The sequence below is a fragment of the Tachyglossus aculeatus genome, chromosome 8 (assembly GCF_015852505.1).
Source record: "Tachyglossus aculeatus isolate mTacAcu1 chromosome 8, mTacAcu1.pri, whole genome shotgun sequence".
Classification (NCBI taxonomy): Eukaryota; Metazoa; Chordata; class Mammalia; order Monotremata; family Tachyglossidae; genus Tachyglossus; species Tachyglossus aculeatus.
In genome coordinates this window covers 22,736,121-22,752,488 of record NC_052073.1, presented here as the reverse complement: position 1 = coordinate 22,752,488, position 16,368 = coordinate 22,736,121, and the positions used below count along the sequence as shown (strand labels likewise).

General features: G+C 40.1%; 1 protein-coding gene across 7 annotated transcripts in view; it reads left to right on the top strand.

Annotated features, from left to right (window-relative positions):
• The window catches only part of TPD52L2 (TPD52 like 2), a 34,808-nt gene extending 19,363 nt beyond the window's left edge, over window positions 1–15,445 (top strand). For 3 of the 7 annotated variants that reach the window (XM_038749871.1, XM_038749869.1, XM_038749868.1), the window contains 5 exons: window positions 5,425–5,526; window positions 9,557–9,583; window positions 11,059–11,103; window positions 12,692–12,740; window positions 13,599–15,445. In XM_038749871.1, the coding sequence (XP_038605799.1) occupies window positions 5,425–5,526; window positions 9,557–9,583; window positions 11,059–11,103; window positions 12,692–12,740; window positions 13,599–13,694 (319 nt within the window). In that variant the 3' untranslated portion in view covers window positions 13,695–15,445. The remainder of the gene's footprint in view (window positions 1–5,424; window positions 5,527–9,556; window positions 9,584–11,058; window positions 11,104–12,691; window positions 12,741–13,598) is intronic. The other 4 variants (XM_038749872.1, XM_038749870.1, XM_038749874.1 and 1 more) reach the window with 2 other exon arrangements.
• The last annotated feature ends 923 nt before the right edge of the window (window positions 15,446–16,368 follow it).

The window sequence follows — 16,368 nt, the reverse complement described above, 5'->3', positions numbered from 1 at the left end:
ACCAGATGGTGTCTCGTGCTTTTTTTCCAAGTACTTCTCCTGTGTTTGTGCTCTGAAGATCAAGTTCACTGGAATATGCCAAGATGTGAAGCCACATTACAAACTGTGTAGGACCAGGATTGCGCTGTTTTTCAGTAGCTGGTTCTGAAGGACTCTGGTTAGAATCTTACCAGGAATGGGGGCTCGGTGAGGTGCTGTGATAGTTGCCACAGTCTGAACTTTCACCTTTCTTTTTGAACATCAGCGGCATTTATTGAGTGCTTATGTGCAGAGAACTGTACTAAGTGCTTGGGAGATTCCAGTACAATAGAGGAGGCAGATATGTTCCCTGCCCACAACGGGCTTGCAGTCTAGATGAATAAAAATTTATAATATGTAATTTAAAGATATGTATATCAGTGCTGTGAACTTGAGGGTGGGGCAGATATCGAATGCCCAAAGGTCACAGATTTAGGTGCATAGATGATGGTGTTGGTGTAGGTGATGGCATTTCCACCAAGCTTCCTATGTAGAGGATTAGCTTGTGTCAACTTTTATCCAACAGTGTATTCACTCCATGCTTGCATATCACAACAGGTACATCATCAGCTCTAGAATTTGTCCATTTTCAATTGCTGTGACAGCAGTAATGATTTCTGTTATAGTGTTTATATGGCACTTGCCCCAGGTACCAATGCAATGATTAAGACAAGGGGTAGAAAACTGAGTATAGAAGGTCGTCATATCCTTTAAGAGATGATCGGCTAGTGCATATGGCATCAGCTTCAGATTTAAATGAAAGGTTTTGGATCAGTAATCTTGTCCAGACTTTTATATGGTTTTATATGGTTGTAGGACTCGAATTTATCATAAACACCCAAAATTGACTCTTTGATCAGTCCCATCAACATAGTTTAACAAGTCTTATTCACCTTCGAGTGAAACAAAAGATTCTCAAGTGATGAAGTGCTGGAAAGAAGTTAGTCAACTAGCATTCACCCCAACAGAACTTAATTGAGTGGGGCAAGTAAAGAGAAAGATTAGAATCCCCAGACAGCTACTGTATATGAGCTGAAATGGGGCAACAAAAACAGTGGGTTCAGAGGAATAATAATAATGATGATTATGGTATTTGTTAAGTGCTTATTATGTGTCAAGCACCATACTAAGTGCTGGGGTAGATATAAGGTTGGACCTGATCCCCCAGGAAGACTCAGTTCAGTGGGGAATGAGAATTGGTATTCAGTTCCTAGAGGCAAAGAGAAGTTAAGTGACTTGACTGAGATCACACAGCAGGAAAGTGACAGAGCTGTAATGAGAACCCATGTCCTCTGATTCCCAGACCCGTGCTTTTTCCACTATTCCACATGCTTCTCAAAGGATGCAGTGAAGCCCACCCTCAGATGACATTATGTGACAGATCCTCATGGTGCACTGCAAATCAAGAAGGAGCCAGGATCTTGAGTGGATCTTCAAGAAGATCATGAGAAAGGCAAAAATCGCCAGGTGCTGCAGAAGTCAAGACAGCAGTAAAGCTGAGGGTGGGGCTATCAGGCTCAATCTGGCCCCTTCAGCCACACCTGCACCCGTGGGTCAATTTCATGGGCATCTTTTTTTTATGGTATTAAGCGTCTACTATGTGTCCCACACTGTTTAAAGTGCTGGGGTAGATAAAGGCCAATCAGATTGGACATAGTCCATAGCCCACACAATGCTCATAATCTTATCCGCATTTTGCAGATGAGATAACCGAGGCATGGAGAGGTTAAGTGACTTGCCCAAGGTCACCCATGTTGCCCAAGTTGTGACTTGCCCAAACTGTAGAGCTGGGATTAGAACCCAGGTCCTTCAACTCCCAGGCCCTTGCTCTTTCCACTAGGCCATGGTCTTCAAATATGAAGATGCTATCCCCAAGATAATTTTGTACCCAATTCATTAAATTAAATGAGCCCCTTCCTTCCTCTCCCCCTCGTCCCCCTCTCCATCCCCCATCTTACCTCCTTCCCTTCCCCACAGCACCTGTATATATGTATGTATGGTTGTACGTATTTATTACTCTATTTATTTATTTATTTATCTTAATTGTACATTTCTATCCTATTTATTTTATTTTGTTGGTATGTTTGGTTCTGTTCTCTGTCTCCCCATTTTAGACTGTGAGCCCACTGTTGGGTAGGGACTGTCTCTATGTGTTGCCAATTTGTACTTCCCAAGCGCTTAGTACAGTGCTCTGCACATAGTAAGCGCTCAATAAATACGATTGATTGATTGATTGATTAAATAAATGGAATATCAATGAGTGGAGGTGGATTTAGGAGAAAATAAAGCATCAAAATAAGTAAAAGATAGTGGAGGAGGACACCCTTATTTCTTTCTTTGCCAGATGTGGGTTGTGAAATTGGGGGCCAGGTTCATCTGGGACTGAGCTCCAGCTTTGGCTGTTAATTGCTACCATCTCCCCAGGGTTTCAAAGAAGATTTTAGTACAGAACTTGCTGTTCTGTACTAAGAGCCTTTGAATTATCAAGTGCCTGTCAGTGAGGGGGTGGCTGTTTAGAACTGGCTCACTGTCGAGGTAGATAATGGTAGATAAGTTCATTATATTGGATGCAACAAAAAAACTGCAGATTAAAAAATTGCCACGGGGGGGAAGGTCATACTACAAGTAATATGTCCCAGATACATAATAGTCCATTCTTTCTTCAAAGAAAATGTAAAGATTTTTTTCCTTCTAAAGCGGATTGAGTGTTTACACTCAGTGGAGCATTCATCATAGTTAGTCAGCTTTTGTTTAATCATTAGTCATTTTAAAAATTTGCGTTTTAATTAAATGCTCTGTGTTGGTCCTGCAAGTCACTCTCTGAGTGAAGTTTGAAGTATTAATTTGGATTATTTACCTTTTTGATCAGTGATTACTCAAGTCATAAAAGGAAATGCATTGATTTTCAAGGCATAAGAACAGGTTTTTGGATTGTTTCTTTCTCAGCAGGGTTTCTTCACTTCTAGTAGATATTGGGCTGCCTTTTTTTTTGTTTAATAAATACGACAACTTTTCTTTGATCCAGGGAAATATTATGTTAACATCCCAGACTTGGAGTTTTGGGAGGAAGAGAATTCTGAGGGCAAGTTTATGTGCGGAATTATAGGAATCTTATTAGTCATTTCCTTCCAGGATTTTAGTATTTTTTTCTTCGATCAAAGTGCATTTTGCAGTGTTAAAAGGAATTGTTTAGAGGTGAAATTTGACTGCTTCCTGACCAAACGGAAGGTTAAGAACAAGTGGTTCAAAAACCAAAAGCTGTAGTATAAATAATATTTGAGAGCCCACTGGATGCAGTGCACTGAAGGCACACTAGAAAGAAGAGATATATTTCCTGCTCGTTTGGCTCTTACACTTTAAGGGGGTAGTGGGTGGGGAGGAAGAGGCTTAAGCATTTACAAATAGAGTGATCAGGATGAAAAATTGAATATGTCATTGAAAAAACATACTCAAATGTGGTTGGGAACTGAAGATGGCTGATGAGTCAATACCACTAAGTTGGGTTGGGAGTTAATTGGGGAAAGTTTATGTGAAGAGGTGGGATTTGGGGAGGGCTTTGAAAATTTGATTATTAATCTCTTTGTTTAGAAGACATAGTCTTGTTTTGGATGGCTTCATGATTACCTGGGTTTCAGATTTAAAAAAGAAATTAGTGCAATTTATTTCAGTGATGTAGTACTGAATAGTAAGTGGAAATTTGTTACTTTGGCAGTTGCCTGTTCCTTTGAAAATTTACTAGTGAAGTCAGGACCTCCTTGTGAGTGCTTTTGGATGTTACATGAGTGAGGTAGCCATTTGTTAAGACACCATGTTGGGAGATCAGTACGGCCTCAGGACAATCTAAGCATTATGAAAGCCAAAGTGTTATCGCTACAGGGTAATTATAGTCCGATTTGCCTCTCTCTTTTTTAACGTATCCTTTCAGAATGAGTTGCTTCTGTTGGAATGAAAATCGAAGAATGGGAGGGTTTCTAGAATACATGAAATTTCTCTCATAATTTGACATTAGAATCTGTGAATATGGAATGAAGGCTTCAAGCTTTTCTCTCACTTCTAACTTGGACCCTTAGGCCTTAAGGAATATGACTGGCTTGTGCCTTCTTAAAAATATGAATAGTTTCTAGTTTCTCATTGATACTCTGTCTTGGATTTTGGGGTGCTGGAGATTATTGGGCTGCAGCGAGGCGTAGTGGAAAGAGCCCGGGCTTGGGAGCCAGAGGACATGGGTTCTAATCCCGCCTCCCCCACTTGTCAGCTGTGTGACTTTGGGCAAGCCACTTCACTTCTCTGTGCCTCAGTTACCTCATCTGTAAAATGGGGATTAAGACTGTGAGCCCCACATGGGACAACCTGATTACCTTGTATCTACCCTAGCGCTTAGAATAGTGCTTGGCACATAGTAAGCGCTTAACAAATACCATAATAATAATTATTATTGTTATTCATTGTGACCTGCTGGAAATGGTTGATGGTTGAAAGTTCTAACTTACTGTAATGATGGTATATTTCACATGGAATATTAACTTTTTTTCAGTTTTCATGATATTTCAAATGGGTTTCATCATATTCAACTTGTTTTAAATTGCCAGTTAGATTATTCAGTCAGGCAATAGCCACAGCCTTCAAGTATGTAATGGGTCGATGGGGTAATGTGCTATTCCTGGTGAGGAGGGCAAGACCGAAACATTTAAAATTCTAGTTGTAAATTCAAGGTGATACATTGACAAATGGAGGGTTTGAAATTTGCACTGTAAATGAGAATATTAATAATCTATTGTGTCTGTGTGGACTCCATGTGTCTGTGTGGACTCCATTCCGAAAAGGAAATAGACAGGGAAAGAGAATCTTTTAAAGTTAATGTGAACCAAGGAAGATCTCACCCTTTTTAAGTCCTACTGATAGCAGAAAGTGGACTTAGCACACTCACCTTCTGCTCTTTTCTCATAAGTGAATGAGGAGGGGATTGATTGTTTTGCAAAATTTTTATTTCATGCAATTTTTTAAAAGTGTGGTCAAAGGTAACTGAAGGGATTTTTCTGACTCCTGTCCCTGAGTGGGTACTAATCATCCTAACTCACTTTTGTGAGACCGATTTTGTAGAATTTCTCTCTCATTTTAGGGATAGAAACTTAGTAGGGTGGGAAAAAAACTTCCTTCTAATAAAACACCAAATCATTTTCATTGGCACCTTAAACTGAATCCCTTAGGTTACCAAAATCAAAGAAACTGGTTTTCAGTTGCTGCAATGCTGTTCACTATTAACCTGTTGTAATTACTCCTTCTGGGCACCTTTTTCTGATTCTGGGCATTTTTTCCCAGTTGCTGTAATGCTTTTCTCTCTGCTTGCTGGGTGGTGGTGTTCCCTTTCCATATCTGGTGCATTTAACATGTTTTTCTTTTGTTTAGTTACAAGAAGACTCAGGAAACTCTCTCTCAGGCAGGGCAGAAGACTTCAGCTGCTCTGTCCAATGTGGGCTCTGCTATCAGTAGGAAGTTTGGTGACATGAGGTAAGTTCCACCCACAATTTCCCTTGAGCTCTGAGGTTCTATTAGGCATCATTAACCCATCACAGTAGGCTCTTAGGCTTTTCTAGCCCTGGGGTTCCAATAGAGAAAGGTTCATTCAAAGAAAATGTGCAGTAAATGTTTTGGCCAACTGTGACTTAAAAGTGAAGTGTGACCTATGGGGGTGAAAAAAGGAGAGGAAAAAGTCTCGTCTTAATGTTGGAGAGTTTTCATTTGTAGACCTGAAAGGTGGTTGCCATGCCAGGTCATCAGTAAAGGCTATCTCCGTTCTGCTGGGAATTTCAATTATTTAAGCTGACCTTGCTCTCCACCACCAGGGCCAGGTTAAAGTTTTTATGGATTTGGGACCATGGAAGCTCAGTGGACACCCGAGGCTCAATTTCTCCCTGAAGAGTGGATAAGCCCCTGCGGGTACTACTAATGCGCTTCCCTCCCTGTCATTACATGTTCTGTTTGTAGCACAATGGCAGCCGTGGTGGAAGTTAAAGCTTGTGGGGCTGATGAGGTGCTGTCAATTGTCAGTGTAAACTCCTTAGTAGCCATAGGGGATTGGGGTGCCTATGAGGGCAGCCCTGCCCATTTTAAGTGGCTATAATGTATCCTATAGTGGGCCCTTTCCCATATTTAGATTCTGAGTTCAACAGTCATGCTGTGAGGCCCTAATACAGAACATTCATACTCATAATCCATGTCCTCAATGAAGTGCTATAATGTATCCTATAGTGGACCCTTTCCCATATTTAGAGTCTGAGTTGAACTGTCATGCTGTGAGGCCCTAATACAGAACATTCATACTCATAATCCATGCCCTCAATGAAGTGTACTTCTTAGCTATAATTCACATGATACAGAAACCCATTTATGATCGTTGCTTTTTATTTTTCTGGAGGATTTTCCCTTCAGGGAAAAAGGGGTCTTATGTTTTTGTTTTTGGGGTTTGGGGTTGGTTTTGTTTTTTATTTCGTTAGCCTTGATTTCATCGAGGGAGACCATGCTGGATTCAGAAAATTAGGGGACGTTGAAATCGGTAGTCGAGCCCCTGATAACATTTTAAAATCTGTGTAAGACTTTGGACTCTGGTGCAATTGACTACAAGGTGGTAACACAGTGTCTTTGTTAGGGTTTGTATTTTTAAGGTTAACCACAGCATCTTAGTTTTGATCCTTTCTTGTGATGTTTTTAATGTATTTTTTCCTTAGGGTGTTAAAACTTTTAACGTCTTTATTCTGGGTGTATTGCTTTAGAACTATCCAAATGTATAACGTATGTGCTGCACAATGGCATTGCATCATTTTCTGCTGAAACAGAAAAACAAGCAAACTAAAACAGGATATGTTGTCGTGGATTAGCTGGGTTCGACAGTGGCTAGTACAGTGGTCTTCACAAAGGCACTCAGGACTGTTGAAGGACTAGTCCATTGCTGAAATCATTAGGATTTCGGCTCCATTTGGTGGTTAGGGAGTCAGTATGCTTATCAGGGTGTATCTAGGGGCAAAAAAGACCTCCTACTCCCCTTTATACTGCCTGTGGGTAAAGAAGCCATTCTGAAGTATTTTGAGAAAGGGGAGCTGATGCCAAAATCATTAAGAATTGTAACAAAACTCAACTCCTGGCTGTTTAAATCCTGTAACTGCATTTGGAATTAGATTGGACAGTTCCCTCATCACAGCAGTCCTCTTTGGAACTCATCCTCCTGCCTGGTGGTGGAATTCAGGTGGTAAGCATTGGCAGTAACCTCTGATCACATGCTGTTAGTATCATTTTCTCACTTATCATAATTGGGCTCTTCTGACAAGACTGGTGTTCTAGGGTTTTGGAGGGTGATGTACACTAACTATAACTAAATTTTCCAGTAGAACCTTTCAGATTCCCAGCTTTCTCTCCCAAATGTGACTTTTTTTTCCATTTTTGCAGAAGTAGAAACCTGTTTTAATGCCTTTGTTACCACTTTCAGAAAATAGCCTCTTCAAATTATGACTCTTGCAATATGTTCATGTCTCTGAAATATTCTTGGAGTCAGAGGGCCTGCTCAAAAACTTCGAAGCAACATGATTTGCTTTCTGTACTAGTCCTTTGGAAGAGTTCTCCTGAAGTTGAGTAAGAGATCCTCTGGGAAGCTACCTACCAGTCCTTAAAGCTCTTAAATAGCTGGCCATTTTTTTTTGAGGTGTGACTTTTATGGGTTGCTTAAACTAGGCAGAAGCATCTTGAACTCATGCTAAATTCAAATGTTGCAACAGAACTAACCCATGCCCTTTTCCTGTTAGAATTTATATTTTTCCCCCTTGCTGGAGGCAAATTCCAGGTTGTCGATTTGTAAAGACAGTGACTTTCAGGAAGGAGAATAGGCTTTTGCTGACCTGGTTCCCTTAAGAGCACTATGAATCATTGTTGACTATAATGCATGTGATCATAGATTACAGGGAGTGCTGTAAATTGCCTGCCGTGAACAAACTTCCTGTGATTAGGTGAAATATTCTTATATTTTCTTTTTACCAGTCTATCACTTTCCCTCTGTCTTATTGCAGCATTTGTCATAGAGTGTTTGGAGAGTGAGTCTTTGGAACTAAAACTGCTTTCTTTGAATTTCTGTCTTTCCTCCAAGCTAAAGTATGTGAAAGAGCTAAATTTTATACCTTCCAATCAATGTCAGTAGTTTTTTTATTGAATGCTTACTCTATGCTAAGCCCTGGACGAAGCCCTGGACGAAGCCCTTGTGAATGTGCAGTACAGTAGAATTGGTAGACACAATCCCTGCCCACAAGAATCTTCACTCTAGAAGAGGAAACTTGTAACCGAAATAATTTTCCAACTTCCCTTATCTAAGTTGTCTTTAGAATTACCTTCTCATGTACATTCCCAAGTGTACAGTACTCTACACAATAAGTGCTCAGTAAATAAGGCGATTGATTAAACCCACATGAGTCAGTCTTAAGTCTTCTAGGGAAACCATTCTAGGTGGATCCTGTTTTAGTTATAACTTTCCTAGTGCTCAAAGCACTTGCAGAATCTCAACTGTTTAGGTATGTAAACTCACAAATCAACTACAACAGCTTTTGGGAATCTGGAACTATGTGCTTGGATCACTAGTCTCCACCTTACCTTAAATCACGCATGAATGTTAGGGTCCCCTTTACTGCTAGGATTAGAAGGGTATCAATTTTTGTTCTAAACAGTAAAGGCCCATTTTAATATAGATATAAGGAGGCAGGAATAACATCCCTATTATAGGCTACATCTGCCTCCCTGCCTCACCAGACTGAGAAGTCTGTTGGAAACAATTCCTAGGAGCTTGGGAGGATGGGGAAGGTGAGTTGGCCAGGTAATTTTTTTAAAATGGTTATTAATCTCAGATTTTAGCCTTAAGGAGAACTAAATCTTCACGTGTAACGAGGAAGGCATATGTTTAATAAACTGAGTTTCCTAAACAGTTTAACACAACCTATTTAAGAAGGGGGGGAAAACTGTAATGGGTTCAGTTAGCTCCCAAAGTTTTCTATTTACTTTTCTCTGTTCTGGGAAAAGGTTATGAATGCAGAGTTACCACCTTGAAAACAACTCTTGTAATAGTTGTTAAATGTGAATTGGGTTCATGAGGCATTGGGTTTGTTGCATGAATATCTAACTATGCATTAATTCTTAGCGTGACATCCCTTTAAAGGCCTGAATGTAGCACAAGAGTTTATTTTCACGCTGAGCTGTGAGCCTTTCTTTAGCAATACTAGCACTTAAAGCTTCCAGGTTTTGGGGAACTTGTCTTTTAAGATCTCCAAGATGTTGTAACTAACTTACATACAGTTAAACTTTTCACCCCTTCAGAAGTCCTTTTAGGCATTAGGGCTTACAAAAAGGTATTTAAGTTTAGAGTATATGACTCTTGGTAATGGTAATGAGAGCAGGTTATTTCTCCTGGATTAGGGGTTTGAGAGAACAGGGTTAGGGAGCTTGATTCCCTACCTAATGTTATATTTCCTCTTTTCTCTTGCTATCAATTTTTTTTTTTTATTTTTAGGGCCCATCCCTTCTCATATTCCTTTAGGTAAGACTAACCTTCCATGAACACCATAACATACACCAGGCTTTCTCTGGAACAGTGCAGAACAGAGCTGACAGAGATTCTGACTCAGTCCTCTTCTTTAAAGGCTGAGGCAGCAACAGAGGGTTTGAGTCCCAAATGAGTCTGGAGTCTTCCCCTCTGCTCTCACTCTCTGAGCTCTCTCTCTCTCATACATCAGCACCATCTTTAGACAATTTTATTAACATTGTTTTAGGAATGACATCTCACAGCTTTAATCTGCAATGTCAGAAATGAGCCCTGTGACTAATGTTGAAGCTATTGACCTGTAATCATTCTTGACAGGCTTGTCTAATGTGTGTGCTTTTTACCCCTCCTCTTTTAAAGTACCACTCAAAACTCATTTTAGGCCAGATACATTTTAGTTTGATTCCCTGGAGCAGGTTGTGTTGAACTGGCATGTCTTTGCCTAAATTAAGTGAGCAGGTCCAATCTCCAGTGGCATTGCAGAAAAGCTTTAAATAGCATGCTATCCATTTCATTCATTGTAGAGCATCATTTTCAAGGTACTGGCTATGCACTGACTCCAACAAAAAATATTTCTGTTTGAAAGAACCGTAGTGACATCCGTTACTGAAGTTCTCTAGTTTGGAGTGCCCTCTTCCTTATTTAAACCACTGTTTTCACTGTTCTTCATTCTTCCAAGAAGCATATATTCCTGTTTCCATGGTCATTTTTAGCTTTATTTAGTCCAAGGCATTTGGGTGTGCTTTCCACACTGGAGCTAAAGAAGGGATCTGTTGAATTTAACCCATAGTTCTAAATCATCTCTAGTCTGGGAATAACTCTTTCCTACAAAACCTTATATCAGAAATTAATGGGCATTTTTAGAAACCAAAAATACTTTGTGCTCTGTGCAAGCCAAGTATGTCGGTGCAAACAACAACAAAAAAATCATCTTAAATAGGTGAGACCATTTTAAGCTAAGATATATCTGACAGCACTGATGAATTGGAAACATTTTGATCCACCTCTAGGTACCTAGCATGGTCCTTTTAATCTTTTTCAAGAACTTTGTTTAAATTGCTGTGAACTGTCTAAGAATGTTAGGTTGTTGCACCATGAAATATGGGCAGTCATAGATATTTCAACACTTCATAATGTGATCAACATTTTCTTCTTGTTCTAGACTTCCTGAGTTGTGGTGCAATATACCAGCCATAGTAACCCCAGAGGACTTTTAGGAAAGGTGGTAGGGAAAGAATAGATTGAAATGTAAGATCTTTGTCATCTTAGCAGGAAGCCGAATAGTTTGGCAGCAAGCAAACTGTTAAATTGGGTGATGATCAACACTTTCCTTTAAATGCTCCTTTTGGAAAGACTTCTTTTTGTACATGAAGCAAAGTTTAGAATCACCCGTGAGTGAATGCTAGAGATTTTTCATTTCTGTTTGAATTGCATTATTAACTTTTGCTTCCTTTTCTGATAACGCTTCCAAGTAGCAGTTACTCCATCCGTCATTCAATAAGTATGCCAGTCATGAGGTAACGTATAAATTATCTCAGCAAGCCACAAAGTGTGTGGGTTTCTATGTAGAGAGTATGTAAAGTGGGGGTGGGATTCAGCCACAGTTTATTTTCCAAAGATGATTATCACAGGACATGGATTTTTCTAACCTCAACACCACTTCTCACTACTCCTTTATCTTTTGAAATCTCAAGACAAAGAGTGATTTTTCTTGCCCAGGGTCTGAAAAGACCTCGAGTAGTGGTTGAGTAAGACATTCCTAATGAGCTCTCCAGAGAAAATTTTTTCTCCTGCCAAATTGTGCTGCAATTTTGTACTTTAAAAAGGTCCCTAAGGAGCCCAGACTCCAGTCTCCTGCTTTGTCAAGCTAGGTAAATAGTACGTCACAACAAAAGCATCGTATCCATTCCTGTTAGATACATCCAGGATCTCTCTCTTTTGGTAGATAAGGAAGAACTAGTAAACCTTACATCATAATTGGGAGCCTTTCTGTTTCAAACTGGGGAACATTTCAGGAGCCACAGAGACTTTGCTATGTAATTTCCTGCTGAAAGACATTGGAGGTGTATTCTTCATTAGATATTGAGCTCTTTAGTGCTCAGTAAGTTTCCATTTTCATATTTAAAAAAACACTCATAGCCACCGATAAAACTGACATGGATTCCACATTCATAAGTTTTCACACACTTAGCCAATGCTGTGGAGGTTGTGTATGCATTGTATTGCACATGGTCTGGCTTAGTAGGGAATGGAACTATTTTTATGAAAGAGGGTCTCCATGAAAGAGTTTGAGTGGTGGCATATTCTCTGTCTTCCCTCTTCTCTGTTTCCCTACTTAGCAGCAGTAGTCCTGGGTTTTGTTTTGTTTTTTCCCCGCCACCCCACTTCCATCCACCGCCTAACAAATCCACTAGGGTATAGATTAAACTGGGTCTATTAGGCTAATCTTAGGTTTCCATTCTCTTTAAATAACACTGCAGGGATTAGGGCCCGAAATATATTCAGACAGTATAAAGGAGAAATAAACTTGGTTTTTCATATAGCGGCCCTTTCTGTTGCAGTTCCCATCAAAAGAAAATCTCTGATTACTTTTGATGGCTGCAACTTCAGACTGCCAGCATCCCGACATGCTATGGTGAGGATTATCCTGCTGAGAATAATGGATGAGCCCTGGTCCTGAGAAACTGCATGAAGGAAGTGGCGCCAGTTCTCGTGATTTGCCACTTGCATCCCTATCAGTCATGTTTCTGCATCTATGTTACTGCAAACTCAGCAGTTCAAACTTCTGCAGTTAGTTGTAGGCTGGAATAGCCTCCATTAGAGATCATGACCTCAAATGTGAGGCCTTTACATGGAGCCTGTTTCTTTTTCTGGGCGCCACACTAGGGTATTCATTTTTAAATTGTTTTAAGTGGCATCTTGTCTTTACGTTTATAGATGGATATTTGCTAGTTCGAATGCATGTTTCTGGGTTGGTCATGTTTCTGCTGTGGTACTCTTGCTCCTGGCAGTCCTCCTATCTTTCCAGTGCACCTCCAAAACGTTTACATATAATTACCCCTTAATTTAGATTTCTCTTCCCCTTTCTCTCCCTGTCATGTAAAGGAACTCTGCAACCTTCAAGTCTTTTGAAGATCGAGTTGGGACTATAAAGGTAATGATGGTTTTGACTATTCTCCTAAATTTTCCTGGCATAAGACTCCATTATTACTATCATTATTATTGATTTTATTATTAATGATAATAATACTTGAATTTGTTAAGAGCTTACTGTGTATCAACAAGCACTGGTTTAAGTGCTGGGGTAGATACAAGGAAATCATGTTAACGCGGTCCCTGTCCCACATATGGCTCACAGTCTAAGTAGGAGGGAGAACAGGTATTCAGTCCCCTTTTACAGTTGAGGAAACTGAGGCCCAGAGAAGTTAAGTGATTTACCCATGATCACACAGCAAGTTATTGTCAGTCGGGATTAGAACCTAGGCCTTCTGACTCTCAGGCCCTTGCTCTTTCTACTAGGCCGTTCTGCATCATTATTTACAGAGCATTTACTGATTGTATTCATGCATATCTCAAATGTGCTGGACGTATGTCTGTTCCTATCTTTTACTGGCTGATTATTTGGATGCCAGTATCGTAGTGACTAGTTATTTGAAGTTAGGTTAGTGCAAATAACCAAAAAAAAAAAAGTAGGGATAACCAAACAAAATGAACCGTGCCCTAGTCTTAGACGAAACCTAATTGTATTTTTTTTTTCTATCTTTCAGTTAGCTGACCAACGTTCCTCTCCATTAGTTTTTATATTTGGCTTTCTGTAAGCTCACTGTGGGCAGGGAAAGCGTCTACCAACTCTATTATGTTGTACTCTCCCAAAAGCTTAGTAGAGTGCTCTGCACACAGTAAGCACTCAATAAATACGATTGCCGTATCTTTCATTATTTCATTCATTCAATCATTCATTCAGTCGTGTTTAATATGATGTCCTCTGCCTCTCTCGTGTCTCTTTTTGCAGTCCAAAGTCGTGGGTGGCAGGGAGAATGACAGCGACAACCTCCACTCTCCAACAGGAGCTGGTGACAAGCCCCTGCAGGACAATATTCCTTTCTAACTCCTCTCTGTGACTTTACCCTGCTGCACACTGAGTGCAAGAGCCTCCTCCAGTTGTCACAATAGCAACTCCACACACACACACACACACACAAAAAAAATCAGAAAAAATCCAGGAAGTGGATAGAGTCCAGTTTTGAGAAATCACACCCATCAGAACACAGACATTGCTGGATTCAAGTAGAGTAGAGAACACAAAGTTTTGTACACAGATATTTTACACTAAAGTTTATAGATGAAATGTATCACTGTGCTGTCCTTTCCGGGGGCACGTTGAAATGGACAAGGCTTTTATTTTGGGTCCCGAAGGGGCCAGTTGAGCCAAAGCTCGAGCTCCCATTTGGAAAAATATAGAAACTCCACTGTATCCAAATGGATGATTTTTCTGTTTGGGAACAAGAAGGGGCAGTTCCGGAAGAAGCTTCATTTGAAAACTTGCATTCCTTCCTCTACCCCCCCATAGTCTTAAGAATTCAAAGTCACCTGGAAGGTTCTGACTGGTCTCTACTTATTTCAAAGTGGTCAAAATGTGAAACTGTCCATTTCCCCCAGAAAGGAAACTCAATTTAGCAGCTGCCTAATTATTACACTAATGCTCTAGCTTTAACAAAACTAAAGTCTTTATTTTTTAAAATGCAGTGGATTTTTCAAGAATCAAAGCTAAACAAAACAGCTTTAGCCTCATAATTCAAATAATATTATCTTGGACTCAAGCTGAAATGCAAGCCTTACATCGCCTTATGCTTTACTTGTTTGTAATCTTTTTATATCTAGAGAAAAATAAGTATTCTGAAACTGGGTTTTGAGCATTGTATGGACTTTTGCATTTAACCGTTGTGGCAGCATGCCTGTGCTGATTGGTATGTTTATTTAATTCACCCTGCCTGAGAGTATAAAACTTGCTTCTCTGTTCTCTGGCTTGTTGCTACATCAGCTTTTATCTGGTTATTGCTTTGGGCAAAGTGGCTTAAGGGCCTCTGAAGGGAGGGACGGCTCAGCCAGATTAGAGAAGGATAAACCCTGGTTTTAAACAACACTTGGCCATGGATTAGGTAAGAGCAGCCCACCTCCATCCTCTGTCATATGGGCTCTTCTGATTGGGAATAATTCTAATTGATTTTATATTATTGGGTAGTGAGTCTGTCCCTGCCATGGTTTACAGAACATTTATTCCAAACCTAGATGTAACGGAAAGGCAGGCTAGATCTCTCTTGGATCAGGCTGGAATGAATTTCACAACTGGAAGGGACTTTGTCCAGGATTTTTTGAACATGATACCAACATTTCTCAGGAGATACCTTTTTTTTTTTCCCTTTTCAGAATGCCGTTTCTTGGCAGCATCTTGTTGGTATGCCTAGTGTGAAGGCTCTCAGCATTGGGACTGAAATGTTTAGGTTCTCTTGAATACATATCAAACTCACTGACGGAAGGATTAGTCCCTCTGGTTTAAGGTTGACTCCATTTTGTTGAGCCTTCATGCTCTCTCTGCTCTAAAGAAGCAAGTTCTGATACACTTGCATCATCTTATCAATCCAAACACCCCTTTAGAGGTTGCATTCCATGCAACATTGAGGCAGATGTAGTCGGAAGCATGCTGTGTAACTGTCGTTTTACTGAGTTTTATTACTTGTGGCTTAAAATGTCAGATGGGGGAACGGAGAGAAGATAGATGCAGGGGTGGGAATTGATCTCGTCCCCATTACAACTGAATATTGGGTAATGTGTCAATAAATCATTCCTTTGGGGGGAAAACCAGCTTGTGGAGTTTTCTCTTTTTGGACTTGAGTCTCCAAATACTGCAGAAATGTTGATGTTTAATCACGTGTAGCTTTAAGGTGTTTGTAGCTCTAAGATGTTATATTACAAGGGCAAAAAGCCCCTCAGAGACCTATAAGTACAATCAGGATTCAGACCATTGGTTTGGGGATTTCTGGATGGAGAACTTTTGAAGCAACAATCTTACTCCGTTGTAGGAATACTCTGATCTGGGACATCGCCTGACATCCCCAATCCCAAGTAATTTTTTTCCTCATATATGTGAATTGGGTGCTCAGAATTGTTCCCGTGGGGAACACTAGTTGCTCACCTTTTCGTAGTTGAGAAGGCAGAACTTGAAGTGTGGCGAAATAGTCCTGAAGATGGCCCCAGAATCCAATGAAAGGAGAGAATTGGTTAGTGTTTGATAGTTAATATTATCTGGGGGCTTCTGTTGGACAGATGTAAAATTATGTTTGACTTCAGTTTTATTGTACTTCAGTCACAGTAGGTAGGCATGGTCTTGAATATTTAGCCAGCTCCCTAGTGTCTGGTCCTATCTTGCATCAATCACTCAAACCCAAAATCTGAGTTCCTTCTGTGGTGAGGCCAAGCACCACACACAATTTCAAGCTAAGATGACCCAGTCTTGATCACTAAAATTTACAATCTGAAGTCAATGTTTTACAGTACAGTCAGAACAAATACTCAGGACACGTATACAGAGAAGTATCTGTACAGAAAGTGCAGAGGGGAAACTAAATGTCCAATTTCCAAAAAAATTGCAAAACCTTCCATTCCAGCTCCCTTTCCACTCTGACCTAAAAGGAACGGGCAAACACTAAATTGTCATTTTGAGATCAGGCTGAAAGTTGTTGGAATTAATTGCGTAGGGTATTAGACCAAAGTGTGGTGTTATC